General features: G+C 32.8%; 1 protein-coding gene across 1 annotated transcript in view; it reads right to left on the bottom strand.

Annotated features, from left to right (window-relative positions):
* LOC123531959 (calcitonin gene-related peptide type 1 receptor-like) overlaps positions 1–20,634 on the bottom strand; it is a 114,057-nt gene extending 93,423 nt beyond the window's left edge. Inside the window, exon 1 of the mRNA XM_045313279.2 lies at positions 20,464–20,634. Coding sequence (XP_045169214.2) covers positions 20,464–20,511 — 48 coding nt within the window. The 5' untranslated portion in view covers positions 20,512–20,634. The remainder of the gene's footprint in view (positions 1–20,463) is intronic.
* Between the last annotated feature and the right edge of the window lie 3,071 nt (positions 20,635–23,705).

The raw sequence follows: 23,705 nt of genomic DNA, 5'->3' as shown, positions 1-23,705 counted from the left end.
TGCACAAATGCTGATAAAGTGGGTATACCGGAGCCATGAATCGGATCTAATTCATTAATGTATGATAGGTTTATTTTTTTTCTATCCTAAAGTAACCTCTAACTCCGTCATTATTTCCAACAGCAAATGAGATATTTTTTCTTTCATATCATCTCAGCTTTACAAAACGTCTGATGATAGGAAAGGGGATCGTTTCTAATTAAATTTTGTCTATACAATTGCCCCTGGTGTTTTATATCTTTATACTCCCGTGTTTACTATCCTTTTGTTAGATTTCTGGCGTATCACAACTTTCCAATAGCCGTTGGAAGAAGTTTTTAGTATTTCATTCGTCTCAGATACTTTGGATGATAAAATACTAGCAGTTTCACATTATAGATATTATCTAAACAATTGGCTAGACTTAGCCCAATTTTATCTACTAAAAGATTTAAATCTCAGTTTTCAGTAGCATTCACAACCTTTGTATTTATAACGGTATCGTCCATTTAAGACCATTAAAACTCATGTATAACCCTAAACCTTTATTAGTTTATATTCCAATCCATAATTTCAACCAATATTAAAATATTCTCTACTTCATTACCGCTACAGTAAAAAATTTCGTATCTTTCTTGTTCCATTTATACAAAACTTTGACGATTTACATGGTATATACAGCTGTATAGATCCTAAACATACATTAGCTTCCGTGTTTCGCCAATGGCGTTTCAGCTACAATGTGTTTGCGTGGTTAAAGGATAATTAAAAACACCAGATAATACAATTTCTATTTGCAAACGTCCTGGCACAGAATGGCACTATAAATATATGTTCATTCGTGTAGGGGAGTAGATTATATCAAATGTCTTATCTTTTAATTGACATTACGGTCTACCGCAATCTAGACAAGCTTCAATCATCCGTGTGATTAGATTATTGCCAGTTATGATCAAAAGGAATGTAAACAGAAATAGCAATATAACATCTACCCAAATGTTATGTAATTTGTTGTCTGTTACCAAAAACCAGTAAAATTACCGTTAGTTTCAGATCAGAATTTAGGAAAGCATTTATCAAATACACGAAGCAGACTCGGTTTGACTGAGTCCGTTTATAAGAGGTACTAAACTGTGCAACAACCCTCATACCATTTTGCAACGGACGGCTTAACTGGAATTATGTAATAATAAGATGTGCATGAGGGTGCCTATGTTCAATTTAAACAGCATCAATGATTCCAAAGTTAAATGAATGATAACAACAATGAAGTTACAAATAGCATTTAGCTCTCAAAGAATATATGGGATTACTTATTTTTAGATATGATTCTGTTAATTACGTATAACTGTACACACTTCAGTAGCAAATGCTGTTCTTGAAGGCGACTTCTACAGTTTTCTTTTTACATAGAAGCTCGAGTATTTGAAGTGTTTTTCCGAAAGTGAGAGTTTTAGTTGTCACCATTTTGCCAACATTGTTAGCAAATGCTTTGGAAGCAAGGTTTCTCAAATGATACTAAGCCAGATTTCAAAAAGTAACCTCACGTTAGAAGTTACAAAACTAGTTTTTAATCTTTTTAAATTTGCCCCTCTTTAACTTAAAAATTTCGGTAACCAGTGTTTAATCTTTTTAAATTTGCCCCTGGTCAACTTAAATATTTCGGTAACCAGTTTTTAATCTTTTTAAATTTGCCCCTGTTTAACTTAAAAATTTCGGTAATTTTGTACATGCATGTAGATGTCACAGAAATTACTACTACAAATGCTTTAAGTCTTGACACATGTCTTTGGATTTAGAACAAGATACATAACACTAGCTTATATTTGATCAAAATTGTACCCCGCTTTAATTTAGAAACTTTGGTTCTAACATACTTTTTAAGTTGTGTCCCTATTAAACATTAGCCATTTTTTAAGGTCTTGCGTGCATGTTCAGTAACAAAGTTGAAAGAAGGCTCTCAAATAAACTTTTCATATACCTCTACATGTCTGGCTTACAATTCACATAATGTTAGAAAAGTTTAGTAAAGCATTTACATGAAAGACAGTGACACGTGAAAAGGTCTCAAATTGCAGTACGTGAAATCATAATAAAGAATCATTTTATGAATGTTTGTAAGATTTTAAACATTAAGATTTCGATGAAATTATGTTAAATACAGTGACATCGGATATGTTCGGAAACTTCTTTTTAAAATGCAGAACTGCGAAAGTACGCAAAAGTTTCTCTATACTATTCTTGTAGGTCTCCTTTAAAAGCAATACCTTTACTTTATCTTAACTGCCAATTGAAACGCTTTCAATACTGAATAAAAATTGACTTGAATGAAAATGTCTGACGGTAAAAAATGATGAACCAAAATAATTTTTAATCCATCTTAGTGTGAAAAATGCTCATTCTTGTATTAAAGTTATTTTAAAGAATTTTATCTTTGACTAAACTCTAGATCATTAGAAGCTAAGTTTCTGATCAATATATGTAAATTATAAGACATAGATAAATTAAAATCTGCATCAACATTATTTTAAGAAATTTTTTTCTTGACTAAAACTCTAGATCATTGAGCTAAGTTTTCCTGAATACAATATATGTAAAATTTATAAACTGACATAGATATAAGTTTAAAAAATCATTGCATCAAATTATTATATAAAACCTGACGATATTTTCCTGGACAATAATGCAGGAAATGGCTTTTAAACAAAGCATACTTTTCCTAGATTACGGTCTGCCAACTTATGTAAATGATACTGTTAGTCCTATCAAAACTGAATAGAATTTATGTTTGGCGTCTTTTTCATAACCTACCTACCAGGCAGGAATAAATAGCCGAAGTACTGATAAAAAACAAGCTACTTACTGGTAGCTTTTACAAACATGAGAAAGTATGAATATGTTTTAAGCTAGCTTGACAAGTACGTAATATATGTATTAGATTAAAGCAGCTTAAAACTGTAAAGTAATTGTGTATTGACTGTAAATAACATTTGTGGTTATGTTTTATACGTAATTGCTGGCGTTTTTAACATTTTTAAATCGAAAACTTGGTATAAGGACACTCGTCATATCTTAATACTTCACTAAGGATCACATAGGAAATCAAATACCAGTAAGATTTCTAAATCTAGATTATTAAGCATTATTTAAGATTATTTTGGACTCTACCATTATTATAGTTTGCTATTCAGAAAGAAAAATCGTCAAAAATCATTTGGAGTTTCACACGGACGATTTGCTCAAACCTATATAATGAACCTCCATATGAATAGTCATTATTTTATTCTTGTGCAGTCATCTAGTATCCGTGGTAAAGTTGATAGGCCTTCGGAATTCTGAATAATGTTAATTTTCCAAGTGCGAGTACAAACCCCATAAGGAATAGTGTTCACCTGTTTTTTAACTTCAAACTAGTGTGTCAAGTGTGTCCACAGGCTAATTCTACGTTATAGTTTCATTACTAATCAAATAAATTAAATTCAGATAGTCATTTTAAACACATAAAGCCGTGGTGGTAACGTATTAGAGGCTTTGTGTGAAGGATCGACTAGAACTATAAATCCGCTAATAGTTTTGACTTTGTTGTGTCGAAAATTTACCAAGCTATACTTTCATATGTATGGGACTGACCTGGCGGGTGCCGCTGAACCTTCGAAGTCGAAGCCACACTGTGTTCCGTTATGTATTTGGTTTGTTCTAGACTAAATGCCGAAATTACGTACGGAGAATAATAAAGCGAACGGAAATTGCCGATCACCATCTTATTATATGAGCCGCGCCATGAGAAAACCAACATTGTGCCTTTGCGACCAGCATGGATCCAGACAAGCCTGCGCATCCCCGCAGTCTGGTCAGGATCCATGCTGTTCGCTTTCAAAACCTACTGCAATAAGAGTAACCGTTAGCGAACAGCATGGATCCTTACCAGACTGCGCGGATGCGCAGGCTGGTCTGGATCCATGCTGGTCGCAAAGCCACTATGTTGTATTTCTCATGGCGCGGCTCAATTATCATTTTTTTTATATAAGTTATAGTCATCTTCGGATTAGTCGTTTTTTGCGTAACGAACTTTGCGGAAGAGTCGTTAACTGTGATGTGTCGACATTTTTATTCCATTTTCACTGACAATCATTCTGCGAAAGAGATAGGTGACATTTATGAGATTAATTCACAAGGTTTTGTTAACTTGCAATTGCTTTCTGTAGCAAATTCAATGAAAGCGTTCTTAAATGTCACTTTTTATGATTTCTAATTATTGTGCGATCGTGTCTGCGAGAAATTGTATTCTCATAAACTAACAAATTACCGTTTCGCTGCAGTTGCTCAGCAAATGGCAAAAGATCAACTTATTCGTCAGTGAATGGCATATAACACAGTAACAATGCTTTTATTTGCTAATTCTTCTCTATTAATAAATATTAATGTCAGTACAAACAAGATAAGCCAAAAGTAGAAATCTATGTGCGCAAAACGCACAGATGTCTGTTAATGCAATTAAATGATTATAAATTGTTATCATCATTAATCAAACAAAACCAAGGCGGAAACAGCTTAAAATGTCATTTTTATTCCTATAACGCACCTTCTGATGAAAATTAAAAAGAAGACTGGAATTAGTTTTTCGCAATTATAAAGGTAAATTAAAATTTGACTGCCCCTTGCTTTATCAGAGTGTACATATCTGGAAACTATAATATTTTAGAAACTTAAAGTAAAAAATAAGATGACTGATACTTTGAACATAAAAACAATCCGTTCAATTTGTTGTATAATTCTCTCTATCTGATAATCCAGTAAATATTTGTCTTATAAAGAACTGATGAGTTAGTATTAATCTCTACATCGCAATATGTTATTTTATATATCATTTCGTGTCAAGCTTCCCTCAGATGTTAGCTAAAATACCATTTTGTGTCAAGCTTCCCTCATGTATATACATACAACCCTAAGTAGTAAAAAAGAAAAAAATCATCTAATGTTGTTAAAAGCAAAGAAAACGAACAATGCTTCCATTCCCCGCGCTACATCCTGTAGACAATTGAACTTATTTACTCTTTTCTTTAACTTCCTGCATATACTAATGGCACATCACCGGTTTCCAATAACAGTTTATATATGGTTTGCGTGTTTCATTGATCTCCGCTATGGATTTAAATCTCACGATGAAAGACAAAGAGAAATGTATCCTCTGTATGTTAATGCTATTATGGTAATTTAGGCAGAGGCCATCACTTGGTCACGCGTTCCATAGAAATTATTTGTGTATACATGTTTATTTTCTCTCTATTACGGTAGGGACTTTTAAAATAATTTAAGCTAGATTCACTTGCATACATTGCAGAGCTAATAAAATAAATTATTTTAAGAGCATTTTTGAGTCGTTTTAATGAAATTCGTATCTAGTCAAAAGCGCGTTATCATGCTCTATGAAGAATGGAAATCATATAACGTCTGAACATTTAATGAGAACACCGGAAATTGCATTTTGCAATAATGAAGGTAACCCTGGTAACAGTTCGTAGATAGACTATAAAGGTAAAAATGACGTCAAGACGTAACACTTTGGTTAAAAGGTGGGTTATGGTTTTCATTTCCACTACTGAGAATTATGTATATCAGTTATTGTTATATGTGTTACCTTACATGCGAGAGAAGTGTGACATTTACCTTTACGAAACCTACTACATGTATTGTATTACCATTTGAAGTTAAATATTTTCCCCTATGAGGCATTGTATTTACACCTTCATCGAAAAGTGCGATCAGACAAAGTTCAAAATATAATGTATATAATCAAATTACTTCCTTATGTACAATGGGCTTTGATTTAATATGTTTCTAAAATACAACAATGAAATAATAAAGTAGCGTTTTGCTATTTCTGAAGTTGCAATTAGACATCACAGTCACGATCAAACCAGTTCGCTTTCCACTGCTACATATTGGAAACATTTTTGACACCTTACTAACAAACATGACAAACGCAACGGCAACTATATTTAACAAGTTTTCTACTATATCTTATTTTAAAATGTTTCATTTTAGTGTCACGAACTTGGAACTTGTCTAACATAATAAAATTGTTCTTTACATTTGTCTATGAAATAACACTATAGGTCGCTCTTCTTTTCTAACCGTTGACATATTAAACGAGAACTAATTATTTGTCCATTTTGGATTTAGAATTTATCAAATTTGAAACCCAAATTCGCTTTTAATTTATTTATATCGTTACACACCAATTACACATGTATATGTTAGAAAATGTCAAACACACTGTCAATGAATTAGAGTTTGGAAATACTTTTGCTTTATTAGATATAAAACTGCACAAAAATAAATATTAAGAATGTTTTACAATTAAAAAGAAATGAAAACTAAGTTTGTCAACAAAATAATCGACATACATCTACACAGCAGTCTCTCCGTTCCGAAATTAAAGATTTATCTATTTGTTCATCTCTTCACCTTAAGATATCAACATTAATGCCATTTCATATCGCTCTTTTGTATTGTATACATAATTAGTATACAGTACTAATGACTTCACTTAAACAATAACGGACACTGCTCTTCCCCCGCTCTACAACCGGTAAACAATGTTATTGTATCAAATCCTTTCATCAGCTTTTGAAAAGAAGTTCAATAGACATGTTGTGTGGTTCGTTGGCCTAGCTTATATCATTTGTCAATAATTAATAGCATTATCAACCACCTTTCCTACCTGATACATTAAGTCAAACTCACTTGTGTAACGTTTAGTGCTCATAAAATTAATTAATTGCTTTGGCATCTAATGAGTAGAGCTATTATTCGAATGAAAAATGTACATTTATCATGAAATAATTGCATCTGTCAATTTGTATAGAACTGGTGAAACCTAACGGTATTTTTCTTACTTTAATCCTGCTTTGGTTGTAATTAAAGTTTGTATGCTCTTTTATTAACCGACGTAATTGTTAAATTGTGTCCTTTACATTATTGTTATACATTAAATTGCACTGTAATGATTGTAAATTTAGTACTTGTATGTCTTAAGAGTGTATGTGTGTGTATAAGTATTAAAAATACTCAATCACCAGTGATTACTGACCCATTTCTGTCTGGTCAGATGCGATTTGAATATGTAAATATGTTGCTACTAATGTAGATATGCATGTGTGAAATAATTAAGCCAATATCAAAGATCGTGCGATCGTGAACGATCGTGGGCTTGTTTGTCTTTCTTTTTTTTGTTAGAGTAGATCGTGGGATCAGTTTTCACAACAAGCCACCTTATTTACGTGTAATAACCTGATCTGAGTCTTAACTTTACTGCTAATTGTATGTAATTATTAAGAATTATTGAACATCAAAACATATATAATGTCATGATTTAAGGTAAGAAAGACAGTAACGCTGACTGTTTAGGACATAACAGGAAATAACAGATTCCTGGCAACATCTACGCTTCCAGCTTAACGGTTACTATTCTCCGTATAAATAACGTTACGCAGTCGATGTTTGTTGTTCAAGCGTGCGCAACGGCATTAAGAAATTAGGTGGGTAATTGCAAGTTCTGTTTAAAAAAGATTGAGCTGAACATCAGTTTTAATTTAGTGTTTAATGTGTAAATGCAAATTTGAAATTGAATTTTCAATGGTTAAAACGGATTTACTGGTATTTTCCAACATGTATTTTGCTTTAAAAGGGTCAAATGGCCGAGACTTTTCATGAAAAAATGTCAAGGATCGTTGCAGAAGTTCTCTAACAAGTATATCACTCAACTGCATATAAAAACAAATGTGCAACATGCAGAGTAAAGTATATCCGCTAGTGACGGAGCACAACTTCTGTCCGCAACTACCAGAACCAAGCAACAAAATATAAGTACAGCCACCACAACTAGACAATCGAATATAAGTATTTAAAAGAGAGAAGTGGAAAAATATAGTTGAGGCTATATATGATCTTCATAGATTGATAGGACATCTCAGAAATGTTAAAAGGCTGAGATTTCAAATGTGTACGGGTACAGACTGACTGTAAATTGTCTGTATGACCGACTGATTTTCAGTGACAGACAAACAGAAAGACTGGTACAATGACTGACTTGAAACTGTATGTTTTACTGAACATTAAGGCACTAAATGAATGATCCCCGTGAAAATTACAGACAATGGTGACAATATGATAAGAAACAAAACTACTGTATTTGGTTGATGGAAGACGGACTTTCTAAAAATGCAAACGACAATGATTCTGATGTGGGTTTAACTTACACAAACAGCTTTTTTGAGATACTATTAGGTGAATCAAACATCAATTAAATGGAAGTATAACCGTACAGGAAGGTACTGATAATATAATGATCAACGTGTGGCCATGACAATATACCGTACTTCTACCAGCAGTATCAGCTGTTTCCTGTTAGTAACTTCATCATAATGTCTTCAAGTGAAAGAAAGAAAGCTAGTATCTATATCCTGAAATAACAAACTCAGATAAACGTAGATCTCGTCACTATAAAGGAATAAGTTATAATGATGATATGGAATTTGGGCAAATAATTGGGAAATTCATCAGATACTACATCAATCTTTCAACAAGCGGTCTTTACAATAAATGCAATTTTAGTTTGTGCAAAAATATACAGGTACGCTTTCTTGTTATCATTTATAAATCATAGTCGTCCGTAAATATATAAATATACATGCACTGATGATATAGAACACGCTGTACCTTTCTACGCGTACACGTTTGAAGTAGCAACCTCTCGTTTTTGTTTATTTTAGCAATGTCAATAATTCGTTCAAATATTCAATTAGGAATAAGTATTTCATTTAGTGCTTATGTTGGTTTCATGCTTAAAGTATATTAACTATTAACCTGTGAAAATGTTTCCTAAATTAATAACACCCGCATGACTAAATGAGTTACAAAAAAAGACAATTTTCTCGGAACCTAAGCGGTCTCCTTATCTTGTAATGTTACCTATTACTCCTAAATGATTGATAATCATAGTATGTGCACGTAATTATCAATTTAACTACCTGTGAGCTTCTATCAGCTAATGCATTCATTCATTAATTTAGATAATCAGACACATCTGTTTATAAAAGACGAACGTTTCAACTTTAATTACTTCAATTAATTCAACTGTACATGAGTTTTTTTTCATAAAAAGAACAAATGTTATGTTCAAGACATATAAACAAGATTTATCGTTATTGAACATTTACAAACAATACATTTATGTAAGTCCTGGTATAGAGCAGCACTTTATCTGAAAATACTCACTTTTTTATGATGTCGTCTAGGATATATATTTACTTGGCATCTACCATTGAAAAACGCTGAAACATTACTTTAATTCTGACAACGTGCATTCTGAGTATTATCACTAATTTATGTTTAGGGAATCATGTGTCAGTTTTTCGTAGGCTCGGTTTCGTTGCTATTTCGAACCCTTTGTATTTAAAACAAGACTTATCAACGCCTAAAGGAGAATATCACCTTGAAGATATAATGTGTTTTGATACAATCATGTTACTTTAGCCAGAAAATAGCTTTTAGCAGTGACTGCTACTTCACTTTGATGAATGTCTGAATCAGAAGTAAATTGATTTTTTATAAACTTAAGTTTTCAGGCTTCTATTTGCTGAATTAACAATCAAATTGAATTCAAGAGTTTGCTTATAATAAGTTGACATTTTTTCTTATCACTTTCAGTAAACGTTTCTGAAGCCTTCCCTGTAGAAGGAATATGCAAACTTTTGTATAATAAATCAATAATAAGTCTTGAAAGAAGTAAAAGCTTACTAGAAAAATAGAAATTTTGGGAAAAAGTTGGTATAAGTGGGGCTTGAACCTACGCCCCCCCCCCCCCCCCATGAAAACTGCAATCAAAGTAGATTTATGATAGGAATTGTATACTCTTCAAAAAGGAGGTACTCTATTATGGACTTGTAAAAAATTATCCAATAATTATAATTATTAAAGCAATAACAGCGTGTAATCACAGTTGCTATTTATTGTTATGTAGGAACGAAACGAGTTTGCGTTTAGTACAAATTTATACCAATTATTTGTAAACTTAGAAAAAAGGCCACACAAATTTACGGGATTTCAACCTACATTCTTAATTATAAAAATTTAGTCTTTTGATGTTTGAGTTGCACTGAAAAATGTATTTGAATTATCCCTTGTAAGGCTGATCGTTACCACAGGATTCAATTTTAAAAAAGAAAACATTAAAGTTGAAAAATTTGCGAATGCACCAGAAATAGTTTCATATTTTTTACATTTTTAGATATGGAAGACAAGGGGTGTAATTTCATATAAAGAGCCGTCTACACTTTGCTTATTTTGCCGAAAAAGTCATACTGTTTTGGTTGACAGAGTTTAAGTTGACAGTTTTCTAGACATTTTTAAGCTTTGTATCATTCCACTGTATCTCTGAATGTTTCACATCAATCACTTTATATTTAAAAGCTTTTATCTTGACAGATCACAATGGGAAAATGTGTAGTTGGGAAAACCTCTTTCAAATTTACTTCGGGAAATGCAATTACCTTATCGTACTGTTCAGCAAATTTTAAAGATGATAAGAAATTTAGAAAACAACTGATGAGCGTTGTAACCTAAAATTAGAATATCAAAACATATTTATACAGAATATTCTTCATTTCAGAAGTCTAAAGACAAAGAGTTTTCTCCCTAAGAATTTATAATCTTCCTTGATCACTACAATCTACTTTTCAGCTTCCTAGTTATAACAACGGTGCACAGCCGGATTTTAAACATTTCGATTGTTGCATTGGTCTCTAAGAAAAATGATAGAAGTAGAACTGGTATATTATGATGTTTTAGAGAAACTGACGGGAAATGATTTCCTCGTTTGATTAGATTTAATAGTCATATTAATATACTATTTCAACCTTAAGTGTCCCTGCATTTACTGTGACAATGAAATAAGAGAAATATGTTGAATTCACTCTATTCATACAAAATGTAATGTCCCATGTAAATGAAATATAATACTTTACTCCAAACGCAGCATTTTGTATGCAAAATGAAGATATTAACTGCATAATAGCAAGCGAAATATAAACCATTAAACTTAATGAGAAATTCTTTCGAAATGCACGTTATAAAAGCATCTTTTGTCCGGTCAATCACATAACGTTTAATGGAAAAATATCACGTTTCCGTTTGTGCATGAAATTACTTCTTTTTTATGAATTAAATTCTAGTTCTCTAACAATTCTTTGAGTAATCACTTTGCAAGTCATATCTTTACGAATTAATGAAACAAGCAAACGTCTTGCTCCAATATAGTGACATTCCGTATTTGAGGTTTATTTCCATGTGGTGGTATCTCGTTATCTGAAAGCACGACTGCAAGCAAACCATTTCATCCTCCTGTAAACTATTGTAGATATTTTACTTTACGTTTGCATTCAATTTCAGTCTGCATGTCATCGATAAGAAACTACATATGATCCACGCCATGAGAAAACCAACATAGTGGCTTTGCGACCAGTATGGATCCAGACCAGCCTGCGCATCCGCGCAGTCTGGTAAGGATCCATGCTGTTCGATTTCAAAGCCAATTGCAATTAGAGAAACTGTTAGCGAACAGCATGGATCCTGACCAGACTGCGCGGATGCGCAGGCTGGTCTGGATCCATGCTGGTCGCAAACGCATTATGTTGGTTTTCTCATGGCGCGGCTCATATTTATGTGACAAAACTTCGACTGCTTCGTCAGAGAAATCTAACTTAAATTTCAAAACTATACCATACTATAATTAAATCTCACTTTTCATAATACAATTTACAAAATGTACATTTTATTCACATGGTTACTTTTCAGACTATATTCTAAAATATTTCATTTAAAATAACAGAGCAATGTAAGTAAAAAGTACAAATTTCATAAATCGATGTAAAAGCTATTTAGAACTGACTTCTTGCACTCTGTAAACATGGTCTTTGACTTACTCTACCAAATGTCAATGTCATAAAAAGCTAAAGAAGGAAAGAAAAAACACCGGACTCAATTATGATTAACTGTAATCAATGAAGAGATGCTGGCAGACAGTATAATCATACATTTATTTCTAACAGTAACAATTAATCAGCTTTGTATGTGTCTCATCTTTATCTGAACCCGACCAAAATAACCCAAAACACAAGCGCACCTTGGTGTCTGTCTATACCAATTTTGATAAATGTTATTTCATTCTTTAAGGTATTAGGCCCCTAATAGTAACGTTTAAACATGGCATTTGCTTGGTATATTCTTACAGTTGACAGTACTTTGCACTTTGTTGCAAATTTTTAAAAACTTTATCGTGCCGTTTTTTTTATAAATTTTGTGTAATTTATGGTATTTCCTCAAGCTCAAGTAGATACAAATTTCAAAGTGGCGGCCTTTATACAAAACGTTTGCAGAGAATTCATTATACTATTATTTTTACGAAAGAAACATCAAACTATTGGTAAACAATAATAAAACTTAAAATAAAACTGTTAATATCATTTTTTCTAGGGTGCCTCAAGTAAACGGATTTAATGAGACAGAATTCTAAGTCCAACATTGAAAAATTAAGGTCGAATCAGGCGGGTCTGTTTTGAATTTTGCTCACTTCATTCAAAAATAACCTTGGGGCAGAAGTAAAACCTACCTACATTTCTTTCACAATATGTAATCTAAAGAATGAAGGCAAAATAGAGAACTTTTACCGCATGTAACTCAGTATTTTTAAAGATGTCTAATTCTACCCCTTCTGTTTCAGAGGTAAATTCACTTCGAACAGCAAGAAATCACATATCAAATGATTGTTTTCTACTTCTGTACAATAAACCAATAACAAGTCTTGAAAGAAGTAAAAACTTACTAGAAAAAAAGGAAAATAAGGGGAAAATAATTGGTCCCAGTGGGACTTGAACCTACATCCCCCCCACCCTGAAAATTGCAGTCAAAGTAGGTTTATGGTAGGAATTGAATACTCTTCAAAAAGGAGGTACTCTGTTATGGGCCTAATACCTTAAGTAAATTGGACCTTGACCTCAGCAGCTTTAAGTGCAAATATACTAAGTCAACTAAGTATGTATCAATTCTAGCTATCTTTATCACAAGTTATACCTAACTGAAGATATAGTGCGAAAAGCAGTTGTAAAATTGTCTAATCTTTCAATTTTGGTTTAACGTACCTACTAATACAACTAAACATATTGTTTGAGTATGGTTTTTTCGGCGACGCCGTCTAAATTCGTTTTCGTTACCTATGCCACGTGACTTCAGTTTGCAAATCAAACTACTTGATAACGCATTATAGATAATTTATCAAAATGGAAGATTTATGCAACACTCTTCCTGATTGGACGAGAGTGTCAATTTCTTTCACTCTGTTGATTGTGCTACGCTGAGTGAAATGTAGACAAAGCGTTTATCCTAAACGACGCTGTTCACAGTTTTAAAGCTAACTTTGGCTCAGTATATTTAGCAAGAATATTGATATATCTCAAAATGATAAGTAAGTTTAATAAATATGATAAAAACCTGTTCAAATACCAACATATATCAAATTAAAGAAAGAGCTGAATACGGTCTGCGTATCACATGAATAAGGGTGTGATAAGAGTCTTTTATGTAGAGAAGTGCTTTTTAAAAGATTTTCCTTGTTACAATTGTCGTCTGTATATGAAAAGGTTTCTTGCTTTTGTGACTTATTCAGATTGCATATTAAAATGAGTACTTGTTTGCTTTGCCAATATATTTGTTATAAATTATTTAACTGATTTATTATATATGAATATTTTTCATTAGTACTGTATGCAAATATTGAACTCAGTTGAAATCTGTTTCATTATATATATGCTATATAATGACGGAATCTCATTACACTGAAATGAAGGTACGCTGCATACAGTTTATCTATGTGATATGACTACAGTCAAACTTTGTTTATGAAACAGAAATATTGAAATAATAACAATTGTATGTTTTGCTTGACCTTCACTTTTTTAAAGGTGTGACGTCATTGTCCAAAGATTCATGAATAGCGAATATGCATTTGTTAAAGCGGGATCAGTTGGCCTATTTTAGAAATAAATAATTATAATAAATAAAAAAAATCCTTTAATTGATTTTTTTCTCATGTATTCTAATCAAACTTGATTTGTAGCATCTTTGTTAGGCCCGCAACCAACTTTGTTCAGCTGGGACATTTGACCCCTTTTAGGGGCTGCTAGAGCTAAAACTAGAAATGCCTTTATACAGCGTCTCATGAACAGCTTGGTGGATCTTTGTCATACTTGTTCTGGAGCATCATTATAAGGTCCTCTTCCAAATTTTATATAGGAACTTGGGCCCTATTAGGGACCACTATAGCTAAAAGTAGATATGCCTTCCTTCGCATTATCCACTAAAATGTAATGGATTTTTATCAAACTCGATGTGTAACAATATCGTCTCCTGCTATTTTGTTACAAATGGGGATAGGGACCAATTTAGCTAAAAATATAAACACGTTTAATGACCTCTTCTCATGAACCGCTTCATGAAACTACTGCTGTAATTATTTGTCTAAGGATAAACGAAACAAAATTGCAATCCTACGAAACCGTTGCGAAAAATTAAAAGAGAACCATTTAAATTGTTAAAGTGCGGTGTTTAGTTTTGCGATTTGAAAAATGTTAGATGAAAGATGAATGTCAGATGAAAAATTCATAATCTTCTTTCCTTATTACAATTCGCCGACCATCATTTTTAAAGATATTTCTTGTAATTATCTCCTACCCTGTGTGTTTTTTCACAATGAGTGCTTGTTTTACATATTTGAAAAAATATATCTGCTTTTGTTTTCTGCATCCATGTTAACAATCATTTATAATATTCGAAAATAGTAAAACAACGAAAAATGTTTCAATCTAGACAAACACATTTCATAATTAATAAAATATCTAGCCAAGAAAAATACAATTACCTTTTTGCATTGCACTAATGGAATGATTAATGCATATTTTGGAAACTAAGTAAACACTAATTTTAGCTGTATACGTTTGTACCTCTGAGATAACTAGATGCCCAAGGGCAACATGTAGAGCCCGCCAGTTGTCATAAGGACCAACATTTATGATACTATTTGGCGGCGACAGAACAGATTGCGGCAAACATTTCTGCCAAGGTATTTAAGAACAACCCAATCCATGGCTAAGTTACAGCCCAGAAAAGAGAAACTGCATAAACTTTTGACCTTTGATCCCTATGTTTGACCTTGCCCTTTCAACTACTTACGCCTGACGGACTGTCTCATTGAGGCAAACAATTGTGCCAAGCTATTTAAGAACCCCTCAATCCATGGCCGAGTTACAGCCCGGACAAGGAAAACCGCACCAAGGTTTGACCTTTGACCTCTAAGTATTACCTTGACCTTTAAGCTACAAAAATGTTTGGTGCAAATGACAAATCATCTAATCGAGGCAAACATTGGTGCAATAGTATTTAAGAATCTCTCAATCCGTGGCTGAGTTGCAGTCCGGTCAAGGAAAACAGCTCCGAGTTTTGACATTTGGCCTAAATGTATATCTTGATCCATTGATAAGTTACAGCCCGGACAAACTCGAACGGACGGACGCATGCACGCATATACACCAAACCATTGTGACAACTATGTCGAACAAACCTAGTAAGAGTTGTCAGTTGATCTCCCGATAAGAAATAGTACTGCTTTCCTAATACTAGACTATTACAAAATTTGAAGATGTACAAAACATGTGCTCCTTTTCTTATTATTTTATCTCCTATTTCTTAATGAGTTATATTAAATCAATGTTTGGGTTTAATGAGGACGACATCAAATTATAAATAAAACTGGATTTGTATTTCTTATCGACTTTTGTATTCTTTAATTTCTTACAAACCCAATTACCATCGGAGTAAGCTAAAGGATTTTTAAATTTTACACCTGTACATACAAGATGAACATTTAGTTGTGATGAATGTTTCTTTACTAAATTTGATACAAATAATCGTGGTCTTATACATTTTGGTTCGGCAATATGTTTAGATTATAAGTGCAACTACGAATGTAACGGATATTAGCTGCAACATTTTATGTCTTTTTCATAACGGTGTTCCGCGAAACAAAAGCTGTAAGAAGATCTGGATTCACAGAATGTTACCACGCAAATTATTAGCAGACTAGTTTAATTTAGTGTTTTCATGAACAAAATGAAAGGTAAAAAAATTTGGGTAGAACACTTCATGCACAAAGCGATGTCTTATGTGGGACTTCATGATCCCGAAATATAAATATAAAATAACTCTGAGTGTTAAGTATGAAACCGCCGTATGGCTTTTACAGACTGTTGCTTTTAAATTTGGCGCAATCTATAACAATATCCTAAATAAGTCTGTTCATGAAGTGGGGAATACCTGTCACCTCAAAGTAAATGCTTAAAATACATATTTAATGGACTAATGTATCAGCAGACAGTCACCAGTTAGGTGAAATAGATTGATATGACATAGTTATACTTGTACTGGCCATTCTCAAAAGCTTTTCCTTCAGCAATACATAAACTATGTTGCATCTAACAAATATTATCATAACGCAAAATAAGTAAAAGTGTTTATTAATACATGATTTGATAACCAATCTTGTCAAACTTGAATTTGAACATCTATTTCATTTCATTATAAATTTTCTGAAAGCGTAAGTCCCAAATATATGATGTTAACACTAATCAAGGCCGAAAGGAATGTAGCACCTTGAAGCTGCAATCTGCTTTAATGCCATTTAGATTTATTCAGGAAAAAAAACTTTTAGCATGCATTTCCACTTCCCTTTGTTAATCGTCTGAAATAGAATAATGATGTTTATGTTTATCACCTTGAGAGTTTTAGTCTCATTGGCAGTATTGTCATATCACTATGATTAGAAATGTTTTAAGTCTTTCCTATAAAAGAATTATGCAAAGCCATTAAAGATATTTCCCGACATATCTCAGAAATAAATTCTTAAAAGGCTCTGCCATCGAACACTTAATTTAATATTTACTTTAAATTTTAAGATCGGATCGATTCGCCGCTTCTTTCAATTTCGCTATGAATTTAAACTTTGTTTGTCATACATGAATAACAGTAACCGTGTTATCACAGTACTAGAACTACCAGTTTAATTTTGTATCTTCTGAAAAAAAAAACTATTTTTGAATTACAGGTTATTAATTTGTAGAACCATCCATTTTCTTTTTTTTCTAAATAAGTTTCAAAAACATCATTGCTGTCTTCAATTTGTGGTCTTCGACTGGACTGTACTGAAATAACATTGACAGCTAAGCATATTTATTACCTCGTATATAAGAATAGCAAGAATAGCAAAAGTAACAAGCAATCGCACATTTTATTAATAGTTACGAAAGAATATAGTATGTTTTAGGAATATAAAACCAATGAGTTAACGGTACTGTAAGAGAACAATAATACAGCAAAAATGTATTAGAATTGTGTGTTTTCATCTTTGAATCTTGCTGAAACACAGTTTTGTAATCAGTATTATGTTATGGTGTACATAAGAGTAGTACGAATATTGCTTTTATATGTGTATACAAAAAAGCTGTCGGTAAATGCTCCGATATCATCATAATGATTTGTCTGTTCTAAACAATGAACGCTGAGGCAGAAATGGTTTTAGTTTCAAACATACGGTTGTCTGTGCTTTCTTTATTTTGACCAATTAAGCAATGCTAGGTGTATACGTTAACAGTTTTCAGGCATTTTAAGCTTAGCATGCTTCGTCATTTAACGATAATAGTTCCCCTATTTCCCTCAATAATTCACGTAAATCACCTATTATTTTAAAGCTTTTATTTAGCCACATTACAATGGGAAAACGTCTAGCTGAGAAAATGTCTTTTGAAATGCAATTATCTTACCGAATGTTCAGAAATAGATTGTTAGAAATTTAGACTAATGAGCATTTTTACATTAGACATCAGAATCATCAAAGCACATTTATACAGAATACTCTTCGTTTCAAAAATCTAACAAAAGTCAAGGTATTTTCTAGTAAAGAATACATAATCTTGTCTTCATTGATAATTTCAAGCTACTTTTCTAGTTTTAACAAGAAAATACCGCTAAATTAGATACATGTTCCTTGCATTAGTATTACTGTTACTTTAAAGCACACTAGCTGAGTTCATCAAAGGGCAATAACTCAGAAAAATCATCGGACTGAACGATGTGTGCATCTCCTCTTGAGAGAGAAGCTTCCTATGACTTTTCGTTGAATTACAAGCCAAAAACACCGGAGAATGAGCTATAGTTTACTTATGTTAAACAACCAAACGGCAATACCTCAGCGAAAGTCATCGGACAGAAAAGATAATAGGCACATGTCCTATCGAGGAAGTTTCACTGAACTCCAAATACTAGATGTGTTTGCAAAAATTACTCCTGACAAGAACTGGTGTTATGGTATACCTATATTGAATAACCTGTGGGCAGTTACTCAGTGAATAATCAACGGATCGGAACATGTAGATTATATGCGCATTTCATCTTGGGAGGGAAACTTCCTGTAAAGGTTCGCTGAATATCCCGGACAATAAGACGGGGCAGCATACAAATGGTACATCGCCGACTTTCAATATCTGTTTCAAAACATTTTGCATGTTCATTGGATTATAACTTCTCTAGATAAAAACGGGAGAAAATCATCCAGTGTAATTATGCATTATTCTGAGAGAGAAATGAAATATTTGGAATTGACGGGAAATTGTTTCCGCAATATATCAGATATCTTCTTCTTCTTCTTCGTTCGCCCTACATATAAGATATAATTTTCATACTATTTAAACCTGTTAAAATTTCCTAATATCATGAAAAATGAGAAATACGTCCGTATTTGCTCTACTCATTTTCTCGTATCTATGTGAAATATTATACTTTTCTTCTTACATAAATCTTTTCATAAATTATTAACAGCAATAACGCAAGCACCAAAGACAGAATTTTATATGTAAGATGAAGCTATTGATCGCATAATAACAACAAAACATACACCATTAAAACAAATTAGAAAGTCTAGCGATATGCACGTTATGAAAACTACTATTGTCCGGGGAATCACCTAACGTCTAATGAAAAATATCGTGTTTCTATTTATGCAAGAATTCACTTCCTTATCGTTTTAAATTAAATTCTTGTTCTCTAACAATTCTTTGAGTATTCACTTTGCCAGTCATATCGTTACACGTAACTGTTTTGCTGCATTCAAAAATAATAAAGTAAAAAGACCAAATGTTTCGCTACATATTGTGATCAAACGTCTCTCTCCCGTAAAGCGCGATTTCGTGATCTGAAATCAGTCTTTGAAGCACGATTTTATCTTTCTGTAAACTGTTGAACATATTTTACTCCTTCCTTTAGCAGTCCGAACCTTACCAGTGTGCATGTTTACAATCTGCATAATTTATGCAACAAAGCTCCGACTGCTTTGTCGGCGAAGTTTTCGTTAACTTTACAAAACTAGACAATACAATGTTTTGAACGTGGCTTTCCCTGTTGAATATTCATCCTTGCTCCATCTTTCCCTACATCCGACCCTTTTATCTACCCCTTACCACCCCCCCCACCCATTTCTCTGCATTTTACATATATTTACAATGTACTTATTGTTGGATTTTTGAAGCAACCCGTCTACAATATTTTTCGTTACAAGTTCTTTTTGTTGTGGGCCTACTTTGCGATGCATAGCTCTATGGCTGTGTTTGGGGTGCTCTGTGCTTCCGGGAAATCTACCCTTACATTTTATCTTTTATTTAAGTCTCACTTTTCATGACACAAATTATTTACATAGCACAGACTCTTATAACAGTCATGAAATCCATTCTGAGACTACTGTATAAAATAATACACCAATTAGAATAATAATTATACAGTATTTCATTTGTAATAGCAAAACAATATAACTGAAAGTAAACATGTCATGAATTAATGCAAAAGCTATTTGGAAATGATTTCTTACACAAAGGGGTGAATTGTTTCCTATGACTATATCAAATCAAAAGTCAATGTTCATAAACAGCAAGAAAACCTGAAAAGTCTTTCAATTTTGGCTTTACGTGCTTCCTAAAACAATTAAACATATTGCTTTCCAAATGATTTTTTTATCTCCTGACATGTATATTCCTTATGTCTGATCTTGGTTGCTGATTTCTTTTAAAAGTTATTTTTTACAGTAATGGTTTGCGTTACATTTTCTGCATCAGTATAAACAATCATCTATGCTATTAAAATCATAGTAAAACAACTAAAATTCTTTTAATCTGGTTAAAAACAAATAATTTCTTTCATTACTATCTCATTGTGCGAAAATGAATAAAATGTCTGGTCAAAAAGAAAATACATTTACCTTATCGCGTTGTATTAAAGAAGGGACTCATGCGTATTTTAGAAACTAAGTTAACAGTAAACTAAGCTATTCACCTTTGAGATAACAATAATCCACACACATTCATACAGAATGTACTTCATTTCAAATATCCAGTCAAAAATATGTTATTTCCTCATTTACAGAATTTAAAACTTTGTTATCATTTATCTCTACATGCTACTTTTCCCGCAACAGTTGAAGAATATTTTACTCCTTCCGTTAGCTTCCTTGTTATACCAACGGCGCTCACCAGTTTCCAATAACAGTACAGAAATGTTTCTTATTGGTCTATATCATACTCATGTCGAAAAAGATTAATTATGTACAGCGCATTAATGTTTATAATATGTAGTATTTTATGCATTCACCTTCTTTAATAAACACGTACTATAAAAACAATAAGTTACCTGAAGAATTATTTCCAAGTATTTTCAACATTTTTCTACTGTGTAATCCACTTTATCCGTAACTGGGTCTTTTGCGAATTGCGGCTTTAGTTTTCAAGTTCAAGATATATTAAACCATTCAGCATTCTAAACATCTCCAATGGCGGAAGTAGGATCCTTTCGCATTTTAAAAATATTTTTAAGAATGTCAAAATCATTGCTAAAATGTATCTGCCAATAGTAAAATTCGGGCAAATTACGATATCAAACAATATTTGAGCCGTGCCATGGGAAAACCAACATAGTGGGTGTTCGACCAGCATGGATCCAGACCAGCCTGCGCATCCGCGCAGTCTGGTCAGGATCCATGCTGTTCGCTAACAGTTTCTCCAATTCCAATAGGCTTTAAAAGCGAACAGCATGGAGCCTGACCAGACTGCGCGGATGCGCAGGCTGGTCTGGATCCATGCTGGTCGTACACCCACTATGTTGGTTTTCCCATGGCACGGCTTATATATTTTTAATATACATGAGTTTGTCTTAGTGCTTACGTATACGTCCTTAAGTCATCAAGAAATAAAGTCAAAATTACGCTTTTTTATTTATTGGTGTCCAGCTGGCCGAAATTTACAATGGAATATATTCAATCAAAATCGTGTTTTGGTAATATATTCAAAATTAATCAATATATTTTGAAAAATCATTTTAAAAGTTCCTGCGTCTTCTGTTATCACCATCAGAGTTCTTTTAAATGATATAAATAATATTAGTGAAATTGTTTAACTAACGAATCAATGACTTAAAAATTGCAAACACGATTTCTTGAAATCTATTGACGATCAAGAAGCCATTCAACTTACTTCACAGATAAATTCTTCTACTCACAAACATGTCAATGTCACTGTATAACTTATAATGTTGATAATGATAAAATTGATTAATTACTTAGGTAAATAATTGAACATATCAAATGTAAAAGATACATGAAATTTCAATTGTTTAATTTACTGGAGAATCAAACCGTATCGTACTAATTTGTACTTAATGCGCTTGTATTCCGACTGTGTGGAGTTTGTCTTTCGCATCAGATATATGAAAATTTTATTTATTAAGTTAATTATTACGGGACCGTGATACTAAAATTATGGCAGAAAAGGTTTTGCTTGCAAACTTAGCAGCAGAACTGTCGGTCAATATTAGTTACTCAGGCGTTTGTTAATTGCCTGAAGCAATAGCAGTGTTAATATATTAAAGCAAATGACTAACCAAATTATGGTAGTTAATTGCGGTGTTTAATGCACGGTCATCATTGTTAATGGTGGCCAAATATAAAGAATTACTGTACATTCAAGTGTAGTTTGGTGGAATTGTGTTTTGTTGTAACAGTTGTTGTTTAGAAAATATGCGTGTTGTACCAAGAGACCGCCCGCTTAGCTCTGTAGTGCAGCGTCTTGAGATTCCCGTGACGATTTGATAAAAGCCATTGAGTCTGAAGTAATTTCGTCCTCCACCTCTGATCCATGTTGAGAAGTTGGCAGTAGGTCCGTCGTTATGTAATTGAAATACTATTGAAAAAAACGGCGACAAACCCAAAACAAACAAACCAAAGCAGACATATCAACAAAGCAAAATAAATTCATACTCAAACGCATATTTCTGCCTAAGTTAGCAATAACGCCAACATCAAAAATAGAATGACATACACAAAATGTACATACTTCAGGTGGACGGATAGCTCAGTGGTTTGCACACTGGCCTTCCAATCCTAAGGTCGGGGGCTCGATCCCCGGCAGCTACTCGGGAATTTTCAGAAACGCTTTTCAGTGTTTCCCACCTAACTAGAGGTGTACTGGTCAGGAACCCAGGCAATCCTTGCGTGTATCAGTGCTATACACTGGGCACGTTAAAGAACCAGGCTGTCTATTCGCAACGAGCTAGGCTAAGTTAGGTGGACAAGCCTGTATCTGATTTCTGATCTCTCTGTCCTGGGGGCTTTGTCTCACTCTGTCCCTCTAGTCAGATCGCTCTGTGTCCTTACTAGTAGAGGATGAATTATGCGCCCTGAGTGGCTGCATTTGAACTATGTAACGCGCCTTTGAACGTGAAATTGATCATGAAAAGGGCGCTATATAAATCTGGTATAATAATAATAATTTAACACATTGTAAGATACAAAATTTAGCTATCAAGCCAAATAAGAAAATTTAGTGGTTAGCATTCTGTAAATTTTAAAGCATATTTTGTCATAAGCATCATCGAAAATATCATATATTAAAGTAGATTTCTTTCTTTATTTTTTATAATTACTGTAATTTCCTCATTAAGAATTTCAACTTTTACATGTATACTACTTCTCTGACTATCCATCATGCAAAATTTTGGAAAGTATCTGCCCCTTCTCTAGTTTCCTGATAACGCAAGACAGGGTTTCTATATAAAATTTAAAACGTTTTTAGTCTTTCATTGGTTTTTATTAACTCTTATTACGAACAAAGAAGAATTCGTTCCCAGAGTTTTCAACATGTTTCATCTAGCTCATTTATTACTTTTTGAAAGAATTAATAGCATCTATCAAAAAACGCAATTACACAAATTTTCTAGATAAAGTCTCTGCCTCGCAAAAAGCATTGCTTAAAAATAATGTTGATACGACTTGAATCGACACATCAGCATATTATAGATATCAAGTGTAAATGATTGTAAGGAATCAGATAGTTTGGGAAAACTAAACTGTAAATAATTAGATTGTATTTATAATTTGACTGTGTGGATTGCGTTCTTAGGGCCAGATTAAAGAGGTATACTAAGGTATTTTTTCAAGATTAGATCCACGATTTACCTATCTTACAGTACGCAGCCAATAAAAGGAAAGTTGCTTGGTGTAAATACTGTATAAATGTAAAAACATA

This window comes from Mercenaria mercenaria, chromosome 11, assembly GCF_021730395.1.
Source record: "Mercenaria mercenaria strain notata chromosome 11, MADL_Memer_1, whole genome shotgun sequence".
NCBI lineage: Eukaryota > Metazoa > Mollusca > Bivalvia > Venerida > Veneridae > Mercenaria > Mercenaria mercenaria.
This window is presented reverse-complemented; position numbering and strand designations above follow the sequence as displayed.